The sequence below is a fragment of the Aphidius gifuensis genome, linkage group LG2, assembly GCF_014905175.1.
Source record: "Aphidius gifuensis isolate YNYX2018 linkage group LG2, ASM1490517v1, whole genome shotgun sequence".
Classification (NCBI taxonomy): Eukaryota; Metazoa; Arthropoda; class Insecta; order Hymenoptera; family Braconidae; genus Aphidius; species Aphidius gifuensis.
The window spans coordinates 3,730,368-3,748,054 of NC_057789.1; the positions used below are offsets into that span (position 1 = coordinate 3,730,368).

At 22.2% G+C, this 17,687-nt stretch overlaps 1 protein-coding gene across 1 annotated transcript; it reads left to right on the top strand.

The window, feature by feature from the left end:
• The first annotated feature begins 650 nt into the window (after positions 1-650).
• LOC122848396 (scavenger receptor class B member 1) lies at positions 651-16,751 on the top strand. Its single transcript, XM_044146451.1, has 6 exons — positions 651-1,456; positions 13,163-13,500; positions 13,967-14,464; positions 14,806-15,004; positions 15,401-15,609; positions 15,975-16,751. The coding sequence occupies exons 1-6, from the start codon at positions 1,399-1,401 to the stop codon at positions 16,221-16,223; spliced, it is 1,551 nt and encodes a 516-aa protein (XP_044002386.1). The 5' UTR covers positions 651-1,398; the 3' UTR covers positions 16,224-16,751.
• Positions 16,752-17,687: the final 936 nt, after the last annotated feature.

Genomic DNA, 17,687 nt, shown 5'->3' on the forward strand with positions numbered 1-17,687 from the left:
CGTTACATGTCGTGTTTAATTTTTTTTTTTCTTATTATTTTTAAAACTGCGTGTTTTTTATCATCACAATTTTCATCATTTGACTAAATACCGTAAAGTTTTTCATCGTTTTAAATAAACACTAGTTAGTGGTACGACTAAATTACGTATTATCAAAGTGAAAATTATTATTTATTTATTTTTTAATAAAGTAAATAGAAATTTATAAATATTTTTTTTTTCTAAATATATAGAACAATTTTTAAAATTTATTACACTAATTTAAAAACCAAAAATTCATATTTTAATCTAATCAACATGAAATTTCGGTTAAAAAATAAATGAATTTTAAATATTTCATCGTACAAAGTTGCTATTATTTTTTTTTATAAAAACATTATCAATATTTACATATAAAACAACCTAAATATTTTTTTTCCAAGGTAACATAATAACAAAAAAAAATTACGTAAATTATCATTATAAAAATTCAAATAAAATAGAAAAAAATAGAAGAAGAAAATTATACTTACAGAGGTGTGTAAAAAAATTATATTACATTTTGATATAAGTAAGAGGATAAAAGAAAAAAAATAAAAAAAAGAGTTAGAAAAAGAGAAGGTGGAGGTCGGATTATTTAAACAGGTGGGGGCAATAATAAATCGTTCACCTGGGCAATGCGCAACGCGGCTTTTGCCTGATGCACTGACTAAAGCAGGCTAAAGTCACATTTAGTGTTCGGACTGACATCGTCAAGATAGTCCGCACCTTATTTCGAAAAATCAAAAAAATTTAAAATACTAAAAAATAATTAGAAAAAAATATTTATAGAAAAAATTTTTTCACTATTTTATTACTCAATTAAAATCTAAAAAAAAAATAATTCAAGTAAAATTAAATAATGATTGGATTCTTTGTGAAGTGAAAAGTAAAAAAAATAAAAAACTCCTGATGGCCATTTATAATAATAAAATTTAAATGAATATTTTAAAAATTTTGTAATAATAATAATATAAATTATTATTATTATTTATTTCTTTGGTACGTTCCTCGTCACCAGCCAATGTAACTCGGCATACTTGGAAGTCAACTTTCTCCTCGTGTCGCCGCGAAATAATTGAAAAAATTTATTCAAGGAGATATCGTAACACTAAACGAATTTAATCATAATTTTGGCAAAAAAATTTTTCATATTATTATTTATTTATATTAATTCTTTATAATATTATTATTATTTTTAAATTAAAATTATTAACTCGAGTGACATAAAAGTATAATTTTATATAAAAAAATATAGGACACAAGAAACTTTGATATAATATTTTTATTTGTGGTTGAATGAATTAGGTAATAGACTAAATTTACAAGTGAATAATAGTGATTTAACCAAAGAACATACAATAGAAAAAAAAATTTAAAATGAGGGTTAACCGTGGAATTTGTGCTAAACTGCAGGGAGGATTTCTCAGGCGATGGTGTAAGTCTTTTTATGATGACATTTAATATTATTTTTTTTTAATTAATTTTTTATATTATTTAAATTATTATTAAATTTGTCAATGGTATTTTTTTAATAGCCAACAAGGTCTATTTCAAATTGAGAATGTGTCTTTCTTTTTTTGATTTTTAGTCGTTTAAAATGATCATTTACGTAACAAGTTGAATTTAAAAAAAAATAATTAATCGAATTTCAAAATAGTTATGTCAATAAATAAAATACATTTTAGATAACACTGTCTTCTAAATATAAGAAAAAAAAAAATAGTTTTTTTATTTACTAAAATGTTGAGCTGTGTTACATAATATCAGAAGAGAAAAAAATAAAAAAAAATTGATGAACAGTTAAATTGCTTTGTCAAGCATTGATGTCACTATGAATTTGAGTATCCACGTGTTTTAATTTGAACTATACAATACGACTGTTTGATTAAACATCATCATTACATATCCAATTGTCATAAATATATTTTTTTTGAATTTATTAAAAAATAATCACTTTGAAGCTATTAATCACATCAATTGATACGGATCTCCTGATTTTTTTTCTAAATCATATAAAAAAAAATGATTTCCTCATTGCAATGTCATCATTATAAATTGATATTCCAAAATTTATTAAATATTTTTTATTGAATTGTAAAAAAATATATACAATATAGTTATTTTTCTTTTGAATAATTTATATCGAAAAAACATGCTACCCTTGAATATTACACAAAACAAAAAAAAATTGAGTTAGAAAAAAAAATTCAATCACCTGATTAAAACAACAATGTTGTTAATTTATTTAATAATTATCATTATTTATTATATTTACAATTATAATATGATTGTCAACATACTTAGAGCTTTCTCATTTACATTTATTCACTTTTTTTTTTTCAACAATTATTGTAGTTTTTACAAATAAAATAATACATTAACTCGTTGTTTTTTTTTTTATAAACAAATTCAATTATTTAAATTCATGTATTATTAGTTTATATATCAAATAAATTTATTATTATTTAAATATATTATTTTCTTTTTACTGCAAAGTACATTTAGTAATTTTTTTTTTACAACTAATGCGGTGGTTATCTAATGTATTCGATCATTGATGTGACTAACTGATAATATTTTTTTTGATACTTTATTTTATTGCTAACATGAATATATTATTTCTGTATGGAAACACATTTTTTTTTTTTTATTCACCTAAATCGTAAATTTTTTTACCTGATAGTAACACACGAAAAAAAAAAAGAAAATAAAGAAGATGAAGTACCGTTCGTTGACTCCAAGTGTGTTATGTCTGCCTCAATATTTTTATCCACTATTTGTCAGAAAGTTTTTTTTATTCTTTGTATATGTTTGTTCTTGATTCTCCTACATAAAAATATATAGGTGAACTGAGTTTACTCAGTGAACTCAATTCCATAATAGCAAAGGTGTAAATGTTTATTTTTTATTTTTTTATCATTCAGCTATTTTATAAACATGATAATAAATTTTATCAAAATTTAAAAACAAATTTTAATCATTAAATAGCTGTATTAAAATATTATTTATTGATTATTCTGTACAATGTAATTATTTCCTTTTTATTTGATATAAATACTGAGTACTGGCTAATAAATTATATTATTTTTTACAATTTTTTTTTGAAGTTATTTAAATTATTTTTACAAGTCATTAAAATAAATATTTTGCTTTATTTATTATTAATATTTTACGTACTTTTTACATAAAAATAATTAGAAAAAAAAATTATAATAAAATTATTTTTACCTGTACTAACAAATTAGCTTTTATTATCTTTTTTTTTCAATTTTTTTTTTTTTTCAATTTTCTAATTATTTGTTTAATGCTTCTAACAGGAGAGTTTATTTGCCTCATTATTATATCCATAATGTCAAAATAAAATACTAAACAATAAAAAAAAAAAAAAAAAAAATGTTTGTATGGGTATTTCGATGAATAATTGGAGGCAGTTGGAGGTATTAATTGAATAAATTAAAAAATGTAATTTTTATTTTGTCATTGAGTACATTGACATGAATTCAAAAATAATATATAAATAATAAAAATATGGGCCTGTAAAAATTGATGTCATATCTTTCATTCATGTGTAAATAAAAAGAGCATTAAAAATGAAGAAAAAAAAATTAATTTTCAGTCAATGTCCCCTTTGAGCGTTACTAAAGATGCTAATGGATAAAATAAATTTCATTAAATTGCCTTTAAAAAATGCAAATAAAAATTATTTACTTGTATTCCGAAAAATTTATAAATCTATTGAATGTTTTTGAAATAATTTTTGAATATTTGAAATACTTTTTATTGATTTTATTGGTATTTAAAAAAAAAAATGCAGTTTGACTTCTCGCGCTATTTTCACACAGGTGACTTTTAAATGTATATACGGACTTTGATCGTAAATGTAAACATCATAAATAGTCAAGTGTATATGTATATATATTTATTTTACTTGTATTTTATATCCCTACTTGAAAAATAAAATAAAACACGCACCTTTTGCCCGTCAGTTTCAAAACCGTTACCGCGGAAACTTTCTATAGAGTAAATTCATCGCATGAACGAACGACTTATTCACTACTCAATTTCAATATTATACTGTATACTTTTTAAAAAAAATTTTTTTCTCATATAAACTTTATTGTTTTTTTCATATAAAAATAATATTATTATCAATATTCAAATTAATTTTTTATCTTAAAAAAAAAATTCGAAAACAAAAACTTATCGAAATTTTAATAAATCAATCAACTTTTTTCTATAGTTAAATTCATTAATTGACACTAAATATTCTATCGATGAAAATTATTATATAGGCTTGGTAAAATTTTTTTATTAACATATTATATCAGTTGTATCAAAAAATTACAATCAAAAAAAAAAAAATACACGACATTCCATTGGAACTTGTATCCATCGAGTTGCCATGGAATTGTACTCTGGCACAGCCAGTTTTTCCAGTTGCGATACATATGTATATATATATTATTTATAAATAAATAATAATAATAATTTTTTACATGGATAATATAGCTTACGCACGATGAGAGCCCCTGAACAAATTGCCAAAGGTATGAATATAAATGCATATATGGAATATAAAACTCTTTCTCAACTTTATACCAAATTGTATTTATTTAAAAAAAAAAATATTTAATAGTCAACTAAAGTAAAAATAATATTTAAAAGTCACTGTACACACTGGCACATCTTCAAAAAAAAAATATACAAAATTACCATAAAAATAAACCGAGAAATGAGATTTTATATTTTTCGAAAATTCAAATTGTTATAAAATTATTTTGATAATTATTTTTAATTATTATAATCAATTGAGTTGGGCTTTTACATTGCTGAATAATTTCTTTTTTTTTAACATTTGTCTTTAATGATGTTGACCTTAGAAAAAAATAATTATTGCTAGTTGATAATAGACTTTGTTGTTTTGTAGAAAATTCAAGTTTATTTTTATTTTCTATTGACATAAAATTAACAGGCATTTGTTTATTTTTCATGAATATATAAAAATAATTAAAAATCCCAAGAAAATTATTAGTTTTTTTTTTTTTTTGATGATCTATTTGCTATCATGAATTTACTAAAGAAAAAAAAAAATTATCATTCTGGGTATTTTAAATATTCATAGATTTAAAAAAAATAAATACAAATTCATGAATACTTGATTGTTTTTTTTGAATAACAAATAAAGACTTTGAACTTGACAATTTTGGAAAATTTAATTATTATCATACTTGCATGAATCATTTATTTAAATTATTACTTTTTTTTTTATTTTTTCCTCAATTTATGTCAGTCGACTGAGAATGTCATGAAAATATACATCGACTTTGTTAGTCTTTTGTATTTTTTTTTTTATATTTAAATATTGTTTGTTATTCTATTAATTATGCAAATTATAAATTTTTAATTATTCTTTTCAATTCAGTGTACTAAACATGGTGAAAATTGTGTTTAAATTTTGCTTACTATTTTTCATTTCTCCATCGAAATTATAATTTATATTGAGTATTATAAAAAAACTATATATAATTCAGTCACGTTATTCTAGAAGCTTTTTTTTTTACTTGACCATTATATGGTAAAATTTTTTGACCCTTTGAAATAATCCCTATTATATTTGAATTTTATATAAAACAAAGTATATATTTTTTAAAACTTTAGTCTCGTACAAGCTGCCAACTGAGAATAAAATAATTCATTGCTTTGAATTTTTTTTTATTCTCTTTATTTTTTATAATTTGTTATTTAAATATTGATAATTTTTATTAATAATAATAGTGAGCATACTTGTTGAGTATTTTAAAAATGCCAATGTTTTGGAAAACTGTCACGAGTAAGTTAAAAAATAATATTTATTATCTCTTGTAAAGATTGACATTTTTGACAGAAAAAAAACAAAAAATTATTCATTAATTCATCATCAAAATGATAATTCTTTTCAAGCAAACAAAATTGCTAATTAGATTTATACTATAGGTCACTTTTACGTTTCAAATTTTTTACCATTCACCTTACTAAATTTTTTTTACAAATAAAAATACCCAGTGAATATGTGTGTCTTTATAAAAAATTCAAACAGATGTGATAAATTTTTTACATTAGGATATTATATACTAGTCTCAAGTGTGGATTTTTTTTTGTAAATGTATGTGACACACATACAAATATGTATATAAGAAAAGCTTCTTAGTATTGATACTTGTTGCAAAAGTTTATTCTTTCGTAACGAGACAAATGTGCACACCTGTAACTCCTTCTTTTTCTAAGTTTCTGTAATCATGGATAACATGAGTAACAAGTTGACTAATGATACACACAATTATTTTTTCATCTTTATTCTATATTTTTTTTTTAAATCGTGTAATTTATTAAATGTCTATTAATCAGTTAATTCATATGTCATGAGTACCTGAGATTTATTCTTTTTTATAAAATTTAAGTTTTTCATTTTTTAAATAACTAGAAACTGATATTATAGAATTTTTTGAAAAATTATTTTTTTTTCCATTATCTTCATTTATCCCTTAACCTTTTCTCCATAAAAATATTATTCTGTAGAAAAACCAAGTTTATATCTGGACCTACCCCAATCTACCCCTTACTGATCGCGTAGAAAATTATTTAAAAAATTCTACATTATCTCAATTTATCCCTCAACCACCTCGCGTAAATATTTTTATATAATCGGCTCTTTATCTAATTTAAAAAAATTATTTCTTAAAAAATTCCCGGTAAAAATGAGTTTATGTCCAAACCTACCCCGATCTACCCCTTACCGATCGCGTAGAAAATTATTTAAAAAATTCTACATTATCTCCATTTATCCCTTAACCACCTCCCGTAAATATTTTTATATAGTCGGCTCTTTATCTAACTTAAAAAAAATTATTTCTTAAAAAATTCCCGGTAAAAATGAGTTTATGTCAAAACCTACCCCGATCTACCCCTTACCGATCGCGTAGAAAATTATGAAAAAAATCCTACATTATCTCCATTTATCCCTTAACCACCTCTCGTAATTATTTTTATATAATCGGCCTTTTATAATTTGTTTTCAGCCCAAGACCCCTTTTGATTTATTAATGCAACAAAAAAAAAAAATTCCCACTTAGCAACGGGTAAACATCATTAATAAAAAAATTAATTAATTAAACAAAAACAAATCAAACATAATTATTAATCATTGTTTAATGTGAGAATCATGTGTCTCGAAGAAAGGCCTAATTCTCCTTTTTATAGTAGGAGAATATTATTTTTAATAAATTAATAAATTTATTAATTATTTAAGCTTTTTCGTCATTTATTTATTAACATGTTTGAAACTTTTTAAATAATTTTTTTTTTTCATTTTAATTTCCAATGCAAATACGATGATGGCATACTTGCCTCAAAATTTCAATCACATATCTGAACTTTTTAAGAGTATATTTCTTGTGACGTACAAACGGATCTCATTTATTTAAACTGGCCTTTATAAATGTTTTTTTTATTTATTTTTCGATATTTTCTTGACTTTTAGAAAGCATATTTTAAAACTGGTCACATAAGGAAGATTCCTTTATCAAGTTGTTTTTTTTTTTTTTTTATTATTTCTTGGCTATCAAACGACTTTCGAGTTTATTTTTTTAAATAATTTTGACTTTAGTAATCAGGAAAGTTTTGTTAATTTTATTTTAAATATATACAAATGAGAAAATATCGGATAATAAAATAAATTTATGTGTTTTGAGGACTTTATTCTTCTAGAGAAAGAAAATTTACGATAGTTTAAAAAATTATATTTAGAAAGTATTTTAGACTTTGTTCTGTTGTTGATTCTTCATATTGTTTAAATTTTTTTTTATTATTTTAATGTATTTTCGTTCAGTGGGAATTTATCTAATTAATTAATTTTTTTTTTCGATTGAGACAGTGCAGAAAGGCTTCGTTCATTAATAAATAATAAATATTAAAAAAAATAATTTTGGTACTTTTTTAATTTGAATTTAAAAATTAAAAAAAACATTTACAAGGATGTTTTAATTTTTTTTTTACAAAATTATTCCATGTGCAACGAGCCACGTAAAATACTTGCATACATAGATTTCAAGATAAATAATTAAACCACATTTTCACTGTCAACGCATTTCAAATTGACATGATGAAATTAGCTGATTAATTTTATTTTTATTACACACTTTTTTTACATTCAATTATTTTTTCAATTCATTATGCTTTTCATTGATAATTACATTTTTAAAATATGTAAATATATATTATATATTTTTCGAAAAAAAAATCCTAGTATAATTGGTTTAAATTTTTTTTTAAATATTTAATTTAGATATATAATTTAATCTTGCAGTGCGATTGAAATTTGAATTATTATTTACAGTGACAACGAGCTTTGCTTAATTCTAGAATAAAAAAACTGTTGAAAGATTAAGTGCATGATTATTTAAATTTACAGGGTCATTCGTCTCATGTACACACAAATTTACTACATTAAAAATTATACCTTGCATTCTTATAAATTCAACTCACAATGAAAAAAAAAATACTCCCAATTATTCAACTTAAAAAAACATAGAATTATATTTTTTATTTTCATAATTTTACCTTGTTTAACGGTGATTTTTTTTTTTTTTTACAAGTGATTTGAGGTTTTTTTTTAGTACTTGGTCATTCATTGATGTTCATTTATCAAACTGTGGAAATATACAGGCACGTTATGTGTATGATTGATTCGAGCACTTTGCCCACAGAGAACGTGCTGACCTTGCTGGAAAATATCATGAAAATAAAATATTATAAAATAAGGAATTCGTTATTTTTATTTTAAATTGTCAGTTTTGTTAACTAAGCATTATTTATCAATAATTGTTTTTTTTTTTTTATATATTTTTTTTCTTGTTTTCTTTCTTGTATTATTTGAAGGCTTGAAATAATTTACAGTTGTCTTTTGTGATTTTAAATTATATGTAATTAAAGAAAAAAATAATTTATTATTAAAATATTATGCATCGAGATGATTGAAAATTTATTAGATATAAAATTCTAACAAATGAAAAAAGTAAAACTTGATTTTTCATTGAGAAATTTATTTTTTTTCTTTAAAATATTTTAATTAAATTTTATTTTTTATTATTTTCTATGCAAGTATTATTGTTTATTGAGAAATTTAAATTAATTTTAGTATTTTATTGGTCATCAATAATGACAATATATTGAGAAAGAATTATTTTATAAAATTAAAATTCTTGTAAATTCTTATGACAATATTTAAAAAGTTATGCTAAAATAAATTGGGGTTACGAGGTCATTCAAAAAGCTAAATAAAAAGTTTAATTGTGTTTGGTATAATTGATTAATTTTTATGATGACATTTATGGCTTACTTCCAGCCTGAGACATTGAAGAAGAAGAAAAAAAAAAAAAACATAACTGTGGTAATACGAAAAAAAGATTGCATTGTAAGAATTATTAGGAAACATTAACCACGATGCTCAAAGATTAACCAACAAGTGTCTCTTTATAATATTTTTTTATTTTTCTCTTTTGATGTCTGAGACTTTTCGAAATACAATTCACATTTTAACTTGCATCCCACGTCACAACAGTAAATCTTTTTTATTTTTTTCTTCAATTACATATTATTCATGACTATTTAAAATTTTTAAATAATCAATAAAACCCGATAATCAATTGAAAATAAAATTATCTAATCTCTACAAATATTGTTTAATTAAAGAAAAAGGTTTCTCGAATTTTTCTATGATAATTATGATTTCTATAACTTGAAAATTTCGAATAATATTAATATAACAATAATAAATAAATATAAAATAAATATTTCTTGAATATTAAAACGTCAAAGCAAGTGGAAAAATAAAAATCATTGTTTATTAAATATAATTACATGATAATAATTTTAACCAAGTCATTATAAAATGTTTTTTTTTTTTATTACAAACATTTATGACGTGTTTCATTTAAATGTTTATATTTAATTATTGTATTTTAATCATGACTATGTCAATCGTTTCGATCATTATTCATTCGATGATCTTTCAACCTCATCAAGAACTTTATTAGATTTATGAAATGTATTTAATATCAGCATATGAATATCGACAACTTTATTTCCTCAAAACAAATAGCAATTAAAATATAAAATTAATAGTTTTTTATTTTTATATTGTGATAGAATCAAGTCCAACAAATTGACTTGTTGTTTTGTCTTCGTTCTCTGTTGTTTGTCGATTAGTGTCAAATACAAGACCTTAATATAAAATTTGTATAATTATTACAAAATAATTAAATACATGTTAAAATAAAATGCAAGGACAAATATATAACTTTTGAAATAAATTTAAAAAATAAATAAATGAATTTTATAATATATATTTTAGAAATTTTTACATATTTTAATAAAATTGATAAGAAGAAAACAGAATATACAATTTCGATAATTTATTAAACTTATTTGCAATATAAAAATCGATGTTTCTTTTTTATTTAGTGAAAGTTAAAAGTGAAAATTTGATTATTGAAGCTATAAGTCGTAAGACGATGTACTTCAAAATATGTATTTAATTTTTTTTCTACAACTTGCCATGAGGTTCACTGCACCTTGAATTTTTATTTTTCCATTAATCATAATAATATATTCAGCTTGCCAAATATATTTTAATAAATAACCATCATTTCGAGGTCAAAAAAACCATGACATTCTTTTTGTCTAAGGTCATTGATTAAATAATAATTTGAAAAAAATAAAAATATTTACTCATTTAAATATCAACTCATTCAACCACAATAGAAATAAAATATTTTGTTCTTATTATAAATATTTTTTATTCAAATAAATCTCTAATTGCTATGAAATGTTGAGAAATAAATGAAAAAATAAATAATTTTTTCGAAAAATATCAACAGCTTATGGCGCGAAAAAAAAAAATATATAATAATTTCGAAATATTTCGGTATATATTTTAATATTTTATTTTACTTTATTTGTAAATAAAATAAATATATCTTGGTTGGAATAATATTGTTATCAATATGATTATACTATCAAATTTAAAAATATTTTTATAAATTTGATAATGATGTTGTTGTAAATTTTGTTTTAAATTAATTTATTTATGTAATTTTATTTTTATATTATTTTATCGCAATGAATATATGGGTAGAGTGAAAGTTTTGACTGAACTAATACGAGTGTTATGGTTGCTATCATTACCAAGATGTAACCACACATATAAAAATTTAAACTCACATATTGCACCTTTTGAGAAAGTATACTATTTGTTAAATTTTCTTAGAAATACGATGATCAATTTATCCACAAATATATCTGTGTTTTTACTATTGACATATCAATTGAAGATGAAAGCAAAAAACTCGAGTTACTTGTTTTCTGACTTGTTTGACTTTTAAACTAAATATTTTGCATACAATTTATTTTTTTTTTTTATTATATATTTTATTCTCTGCATGTTTTTTCTAACATTTTTTTTATTTTTCTCAGGATAACAATGATTCATTACAAGTATTATGTAATTTTTTTTTTTACAAAGTTTATATGTTATATTTATTCAAAAAATATATGATTAATCATTTGACGGGTAAAGTAAGCTAGTTTTTTTTTTAGATTAAATTTTTTTCTCCACTAAATGTATGAAGAACAAAAGAAAATAAATTTGATACTGAGTAATTATTTTTAAATGTTTGTTCTAGTCGAGAAATTTGAACTTCCGTATAATTTTAATATGATGTATATGGTATAAATAAAATGATGTTTTATATTTGTCTGTAGAAAGCTTTGTTACATGATGCGAATCGCTTAATTTTTACGATAAATAATTTCACAAAATTATTCTAAAAAAAATAATAAAACTACAATTTAACGCAATAATAAAAATAAATTTTAAATCAATAGAATAAATTTAAAATATATTTTAAAAAAATCATCACTCGTCAATTTACTACCTTGGACTTTTAAAAAATGACCATGAATCATCATTATTTTCTAACACTCTTTATGATGTAAGCCCTCTTAATTGACCTCAACATTCGTAAGAAAAAAAAAAAAAAAAAAAATTCCATTGTTACTTGCTCAATAATTAAATCAAAAAAGGGATGAAAAAAAGCTATTAAATTTATTCCATCGACCTTCGTGTCTATTTAAATATTTGACATCGTCTTGAAAATTATTATAATTTTTTTTTTTTTACTCAAAGAAAAATCAAGTTTTTATTTATTACTTTAAGAGGTTTTAAAAAAAATAAACAAACATTATTAATATCATCAACATTTATAAAACAAAAAAAAAAAAAACTTGTTAAGTGTTTTTTTTAAAACAAAAAAAACTAGTATAACATGAATTTTTAAAGAAAAAAACACATAAACGAGATTGGAAATTTTAATTTCGCTCGATTAGTCGTTAAATTTTTTTTTTTTAAATTTTTTTTATTATAATCGATCATATGAAGACTAGGCGAAGGTGATCTACAATCTGGACGCCCTTGTACCCAGTTTACTAAAATTAAAAAAAAAAAAAATTCAATTGAACCTCGTACCCAAGTTATTCCTCATATTTTTCCTTTAATTTATTTTTTATTTTTAATTATAAACAAATACGAGTCATCTAATTGTCGATTATAAATATCAATTTATTATTTTATATATAATTATTAATAGTTTAATAATAGATCATTTTCATTCACACTATTCTACGACAAATACAATATGCAAATTAATTTATAAATTTAATGATTCATACCTTTTGATAATAAATAGCTTTTTTTTTTTGTTAAAAATTATGCAATGTTTGTTTTTTTTCAAATACAATTTAAATGATGTAGTAATTAGATGACAAATATAAATGAAAAAACAACATGCACTTGTCAAAATAATTTTTTAAATTGGATTGAATTATTTTTCATATTTCTCAGTCGTTTTTTGTAACTAGTACGAGACAACAAGTTAATCGGGACATTTTTTATTATCAAATAAAATGATTGATAAAAAAAAAAGTGGTACATATTTTGTATTTTTTGTTGATAGATTACATTTTATATAATTTATTTGGACACTTGTTAGATATTCATTGTTAAAGTAATTAATTTGTTAATTTGTTTTGTTTTTTTGTTGATTTTTAGGGGCAGCTGTTGGTGCTGGTGTATTAATGATAATAATTGCAGCAGTTGTTGCAGCATTATTTCCAAATATAATGGAGTTAATAATAAATCATGAGGTTGTGTTGAAGGATGGTGGTCGTGCTTATGGATGGTGGCAAGCACCACCAGTTACACCACATATGAATATTTATATTTACAATGTTACAAATGCCGATGAATTTTTAAATAACGGTGATAAACCAATATTACAAGAACTTGGTCCATATGTTTATCTACAAAAATGGGATAAAACAAATATTACATTCAATGAAAATGGAACAGTTACTTATAATTTAAGAAAAAGATTTTATTTTTCTGAGGTAATTCATTTTTTTTTTTTATTTTTATAAAATTATTTTAAATTTAATTTTTCATATGTAACATTTTAAAATGGTTGAAGGACTCGTCTAACTAAATAATCACAAGAATATAAAAAAAAATAAAAAAATATTTTTTATTGTTACATATTCATATGTTAATTTGAAAAAAAAAAAAAATACATATCAAGAAAATTGACTTCCGCAATCGTGTATTTGTTTCAGCAAAAATCTTTAATTTTTTTTTCATTTTATTCTGATATTTAAAGTCAATTGTATTTTCCAAATAACAATATAAAAATCGTCTTGATAAAAAATTTAAACAATAAAAAAAAAAAATTATTATTAATCTATAATATTAAATAATGATTTGTGAAAGTATATGATCAACGAAGCGCGACAAATAAAATTACCTTTCATTTATCATGAAAGCTTAATTAAAGTTTAAAATGATTTTTATTATTATCAGGAACTTTCAGCTGGATCTGAAGATGATCTAGTTGTGGTACCAAATGTGCCAATGTTATCAGCGACCACTCAATCACGTCATGCTGCTAGATTTTTGCGTCTTGCAATGGCATCAATAATGGATATATTAAAAATAAAACCATTTGTTGAAGTATCAATTGGACAATTATTATGGGGTTATGATGATCCATTGTTAAAGCTAGCTAAAGATGTTGTACCTAAAGAACAAAAATTACCATATGATCAATTTGGTTTATTTTATGGTAAAAATGGTACACATCCAGATGTTTATACAATATTTACTGGTGTTGATGATATTACAAAATATGGTATGATGGATAGATGGAATGGTAAAGATGGTCTTGGACATTGGACAACAAAAGTTTGTGATAATATTCTTGGTGGTGATGGTAGTATATTTCCACCACATATTAACAAACAAAAAGTACTCAAGGTCTTTGACAAGGATCTTTGTAGAACTCTTCCACTTGTGTTCAAGGTAAACATATTCATCTATCCTATAAATGTATAAATTTTTTTATTATTTTTTAATAATGAAAAACCTATTAAAAAATCAAAAGATGATTACCTTCGAATTCAAGTCAAGTTTACAATTTTTTTATATATTTTTTTTCTGTATCATTAATTTGTTTTTTTTTTTATTTTTGTATTCTTTGACTTTGAAATGTTTTTTATTATTTTTTTTTTTTATCAACGTTTATCAATTCATTTTCACACAAGTATGTCAATTAAAAAAAATAATTACTTATCGTAAAAACAACTTTTTCATATTTATCAGTTTTTTTTATTTTAAAACTTCCTTGTATATTTTTTTTTTAGGAAGAAGTTATGACTGCAAATGATGTACCTGGTTGGAGATTTACACCACCAAGCGATGTATTTGCAAGTGTTGATGAAAAATCAGAACAAATTTGTTTCTGTCCAGCTGGTCCACCATGTGCACCATCCGGAACATTTAATGCATCAGCATGTCAATATGAATCTCCAATTTTACTAAGTTTTCCTCACTTTTATTTAGGTAAGTTATTATTTTTCTCATTCAACTTCCTGATAAATTAATCAACGAACGCAGTAAAGAAAAAAAAAACAAACCATCGTAATGATTCTTCAACTAGTCCTATTTATTATCATCATCATCATTTTATTTTTGCAAATTAATTCCCAGCTAAAGATATAAGACATGTGAATAATTAAAAAGATCTTCACACGATAATAGATTGTATTTTTTTTTTCGTGAGAAATTGAAAACAAATACACATATTTTTTTTTTTATTAAATTTTTTTCTATTATAACACTGATGTCCCATTCAATGTGACTTTTACTTTTCTCGAGATAAAAAAATATTTTCCTTCTTCCTTCTTGTTGTCAAGAAAAATAAAAAAAATATATTTATCAATGTAAAAAAAATTTCAGCTGATCCATCACTACGTGAAGCAGTGATTGGTATATCACCACCAGAAGCTGAAAAACATCAATTATTTATTGATATTCAACCATTAATGGGAACAGCATTGAGAGCTAGAGCAAGAGTCCAAATAAATTTAGCTGTTAGTCAAGTGAAGGACATCAAACAAGTTGCCTCATTTCCAGATATTGTTTTTCCCATAATGTGGTTTGAAGACGTAAGTTTATTTTTTTTTATCTCTTTGATCCTCCTAAACTTCAAAACAAACCAACAAAAAAATCTACAAATACAAAGTCATTAAATAAATTTAACTCTTTTCACCAATTTATTTGCTTCAATAATTTTTTTTTTCCTTTTTCTTTACATTTCCTGCTATTATTATTTTCCTGACTAACATCCACTCTAGTTATGTAAGATAATTTGACTTTTTTATTTCTTTTATTACTCTACAACTTTATGCACGATTTAATAAAGAAATTTAATAATGTTTCTTTCTAATAAATATATATATTTTTATGTATGTTTTATTACACTATTACTCGTCTCTTGGAATTGTTTATTTATTCATTTATTTATTTACAGGGTGTAGATGGTCTACCAGAAAAAATGACATCATTATTAAAGCTAGCTGTTGAGGTACCACCTGTTGCAAGAGTTGCAATATCAATTGGTCTTGGTGCTGGTGGACTTATTGTTCTCATTGGTGCACTATTTTGTCTTGCAAGAGCAGCAAGACGTCAAGAAAAACTTCATCTAAGCAATCCATTACCACCTGGTGCATCGAAAAAACAGGGAAATCTTAATCATGCTTTTCATGGCTCTGAAAAATAAATATTTAATTGTTGTTACTGTTTTTTTTTTTTTTTTGTTCTTTTTAATTATAATAATATCATCCAACTGTCGAAATTTTTTTGACTTCTAAAAAAGCTCCTAAAATTTAATAGAATGAATGACAAATTTAATTAGTTGAGCAAGTTTCTTAAGGTTAATTTTTTTTTTTGTATTATTTATTTATTTTTTTCTTTTCTAAATTTGAATTATTACGAGTGTTGCAGATGAGCCAATTGTTTTGCGAAATAATATTTGTAATAATCGTGGGAAAAGTGAGTGGCTTGTATAAAAATTATAGATGGACTCAAAGAGGGAAAAGTAAGGGGAAAAAAAAATATGAAAGCAAAAGAAAGGGAATAATAATTTTCATCCTCAATGGATTTTATTTCTTTATTTTTATTTTTTTTCAGCAAAAAATAAACAAAAATTAGTGAAGAAATATTTGCAAATAAGTTTCATCTTCTTTGATGGTAAGATCATTAATCGTAGTGGGTCGAGGTCGACAGATAAAACACATATCTACATAGGGAATATAATTTTTTATTTTTAATGATAATTATTATTATTTTTTTTGTCAACTTATTATTTTAATTTGGATGATTAAATTAAATTTTTAAATGTAAAAAAAAAAGGGATAAATATTATTCTTAAATTTAAAATCAAAAAATGAAATTTTCATTATATTATTTCATGATTTAGTATGTTTTTTAAAATGTCTTTGTAAAATATGTCTTTGTAGAAAATTTCATATAGAAATTATGATAAAAAATGGCATAATGAAAATAAAAAAAAAACTTGTATAGTCTACTTGATAAATTTTCAGAGTGAAGGAGGTAATTTATGTTGAATAAACGATAATTTTTATATAAATATAAAGCTCAAAAAAGATAATAACAATAATAATTTTAATGATTTTTAAAAATATTTAAGAGTTGATTGAAGATTAATGTTGGTAAAAATATAACCGTCCAAACAGAAGTTAAAATCAATTTTATAATTTTGATCTTGCTTTATTTTTCTGTTGCATATTAAATGTAATTATTATGTTTATTATTATGTATAAATTTTAAGAAATATTAAATAATATTTGTTATAATTTTTAAGTAATAATTGTTATAAGATAAACAAATTATGAAAAATAATAATTTTGTACAAATAAAAATCATGATATTGTCTTATCGAGTTATTATCTAAAAAAAAAGTTTTTGTATTTTAAAAACATTTTTGAAGTTGAAAAATAAATAATATATAATTTACGTTGATAAATAAATTAAATATTGAGACAAAAAATGATATGATTTATTAGCAAAACACTGGAAGGAAAGGTTGAAAATCATGACACTTGGGTTATCAACTTTCGAGCAGTCAATATTTTTAAAAATAATATACCAATGATGCATCAAACATCAAAAAAAAAATAACATTAAGATTGTGAATTAAAATTGATAACATAAAATATCAATG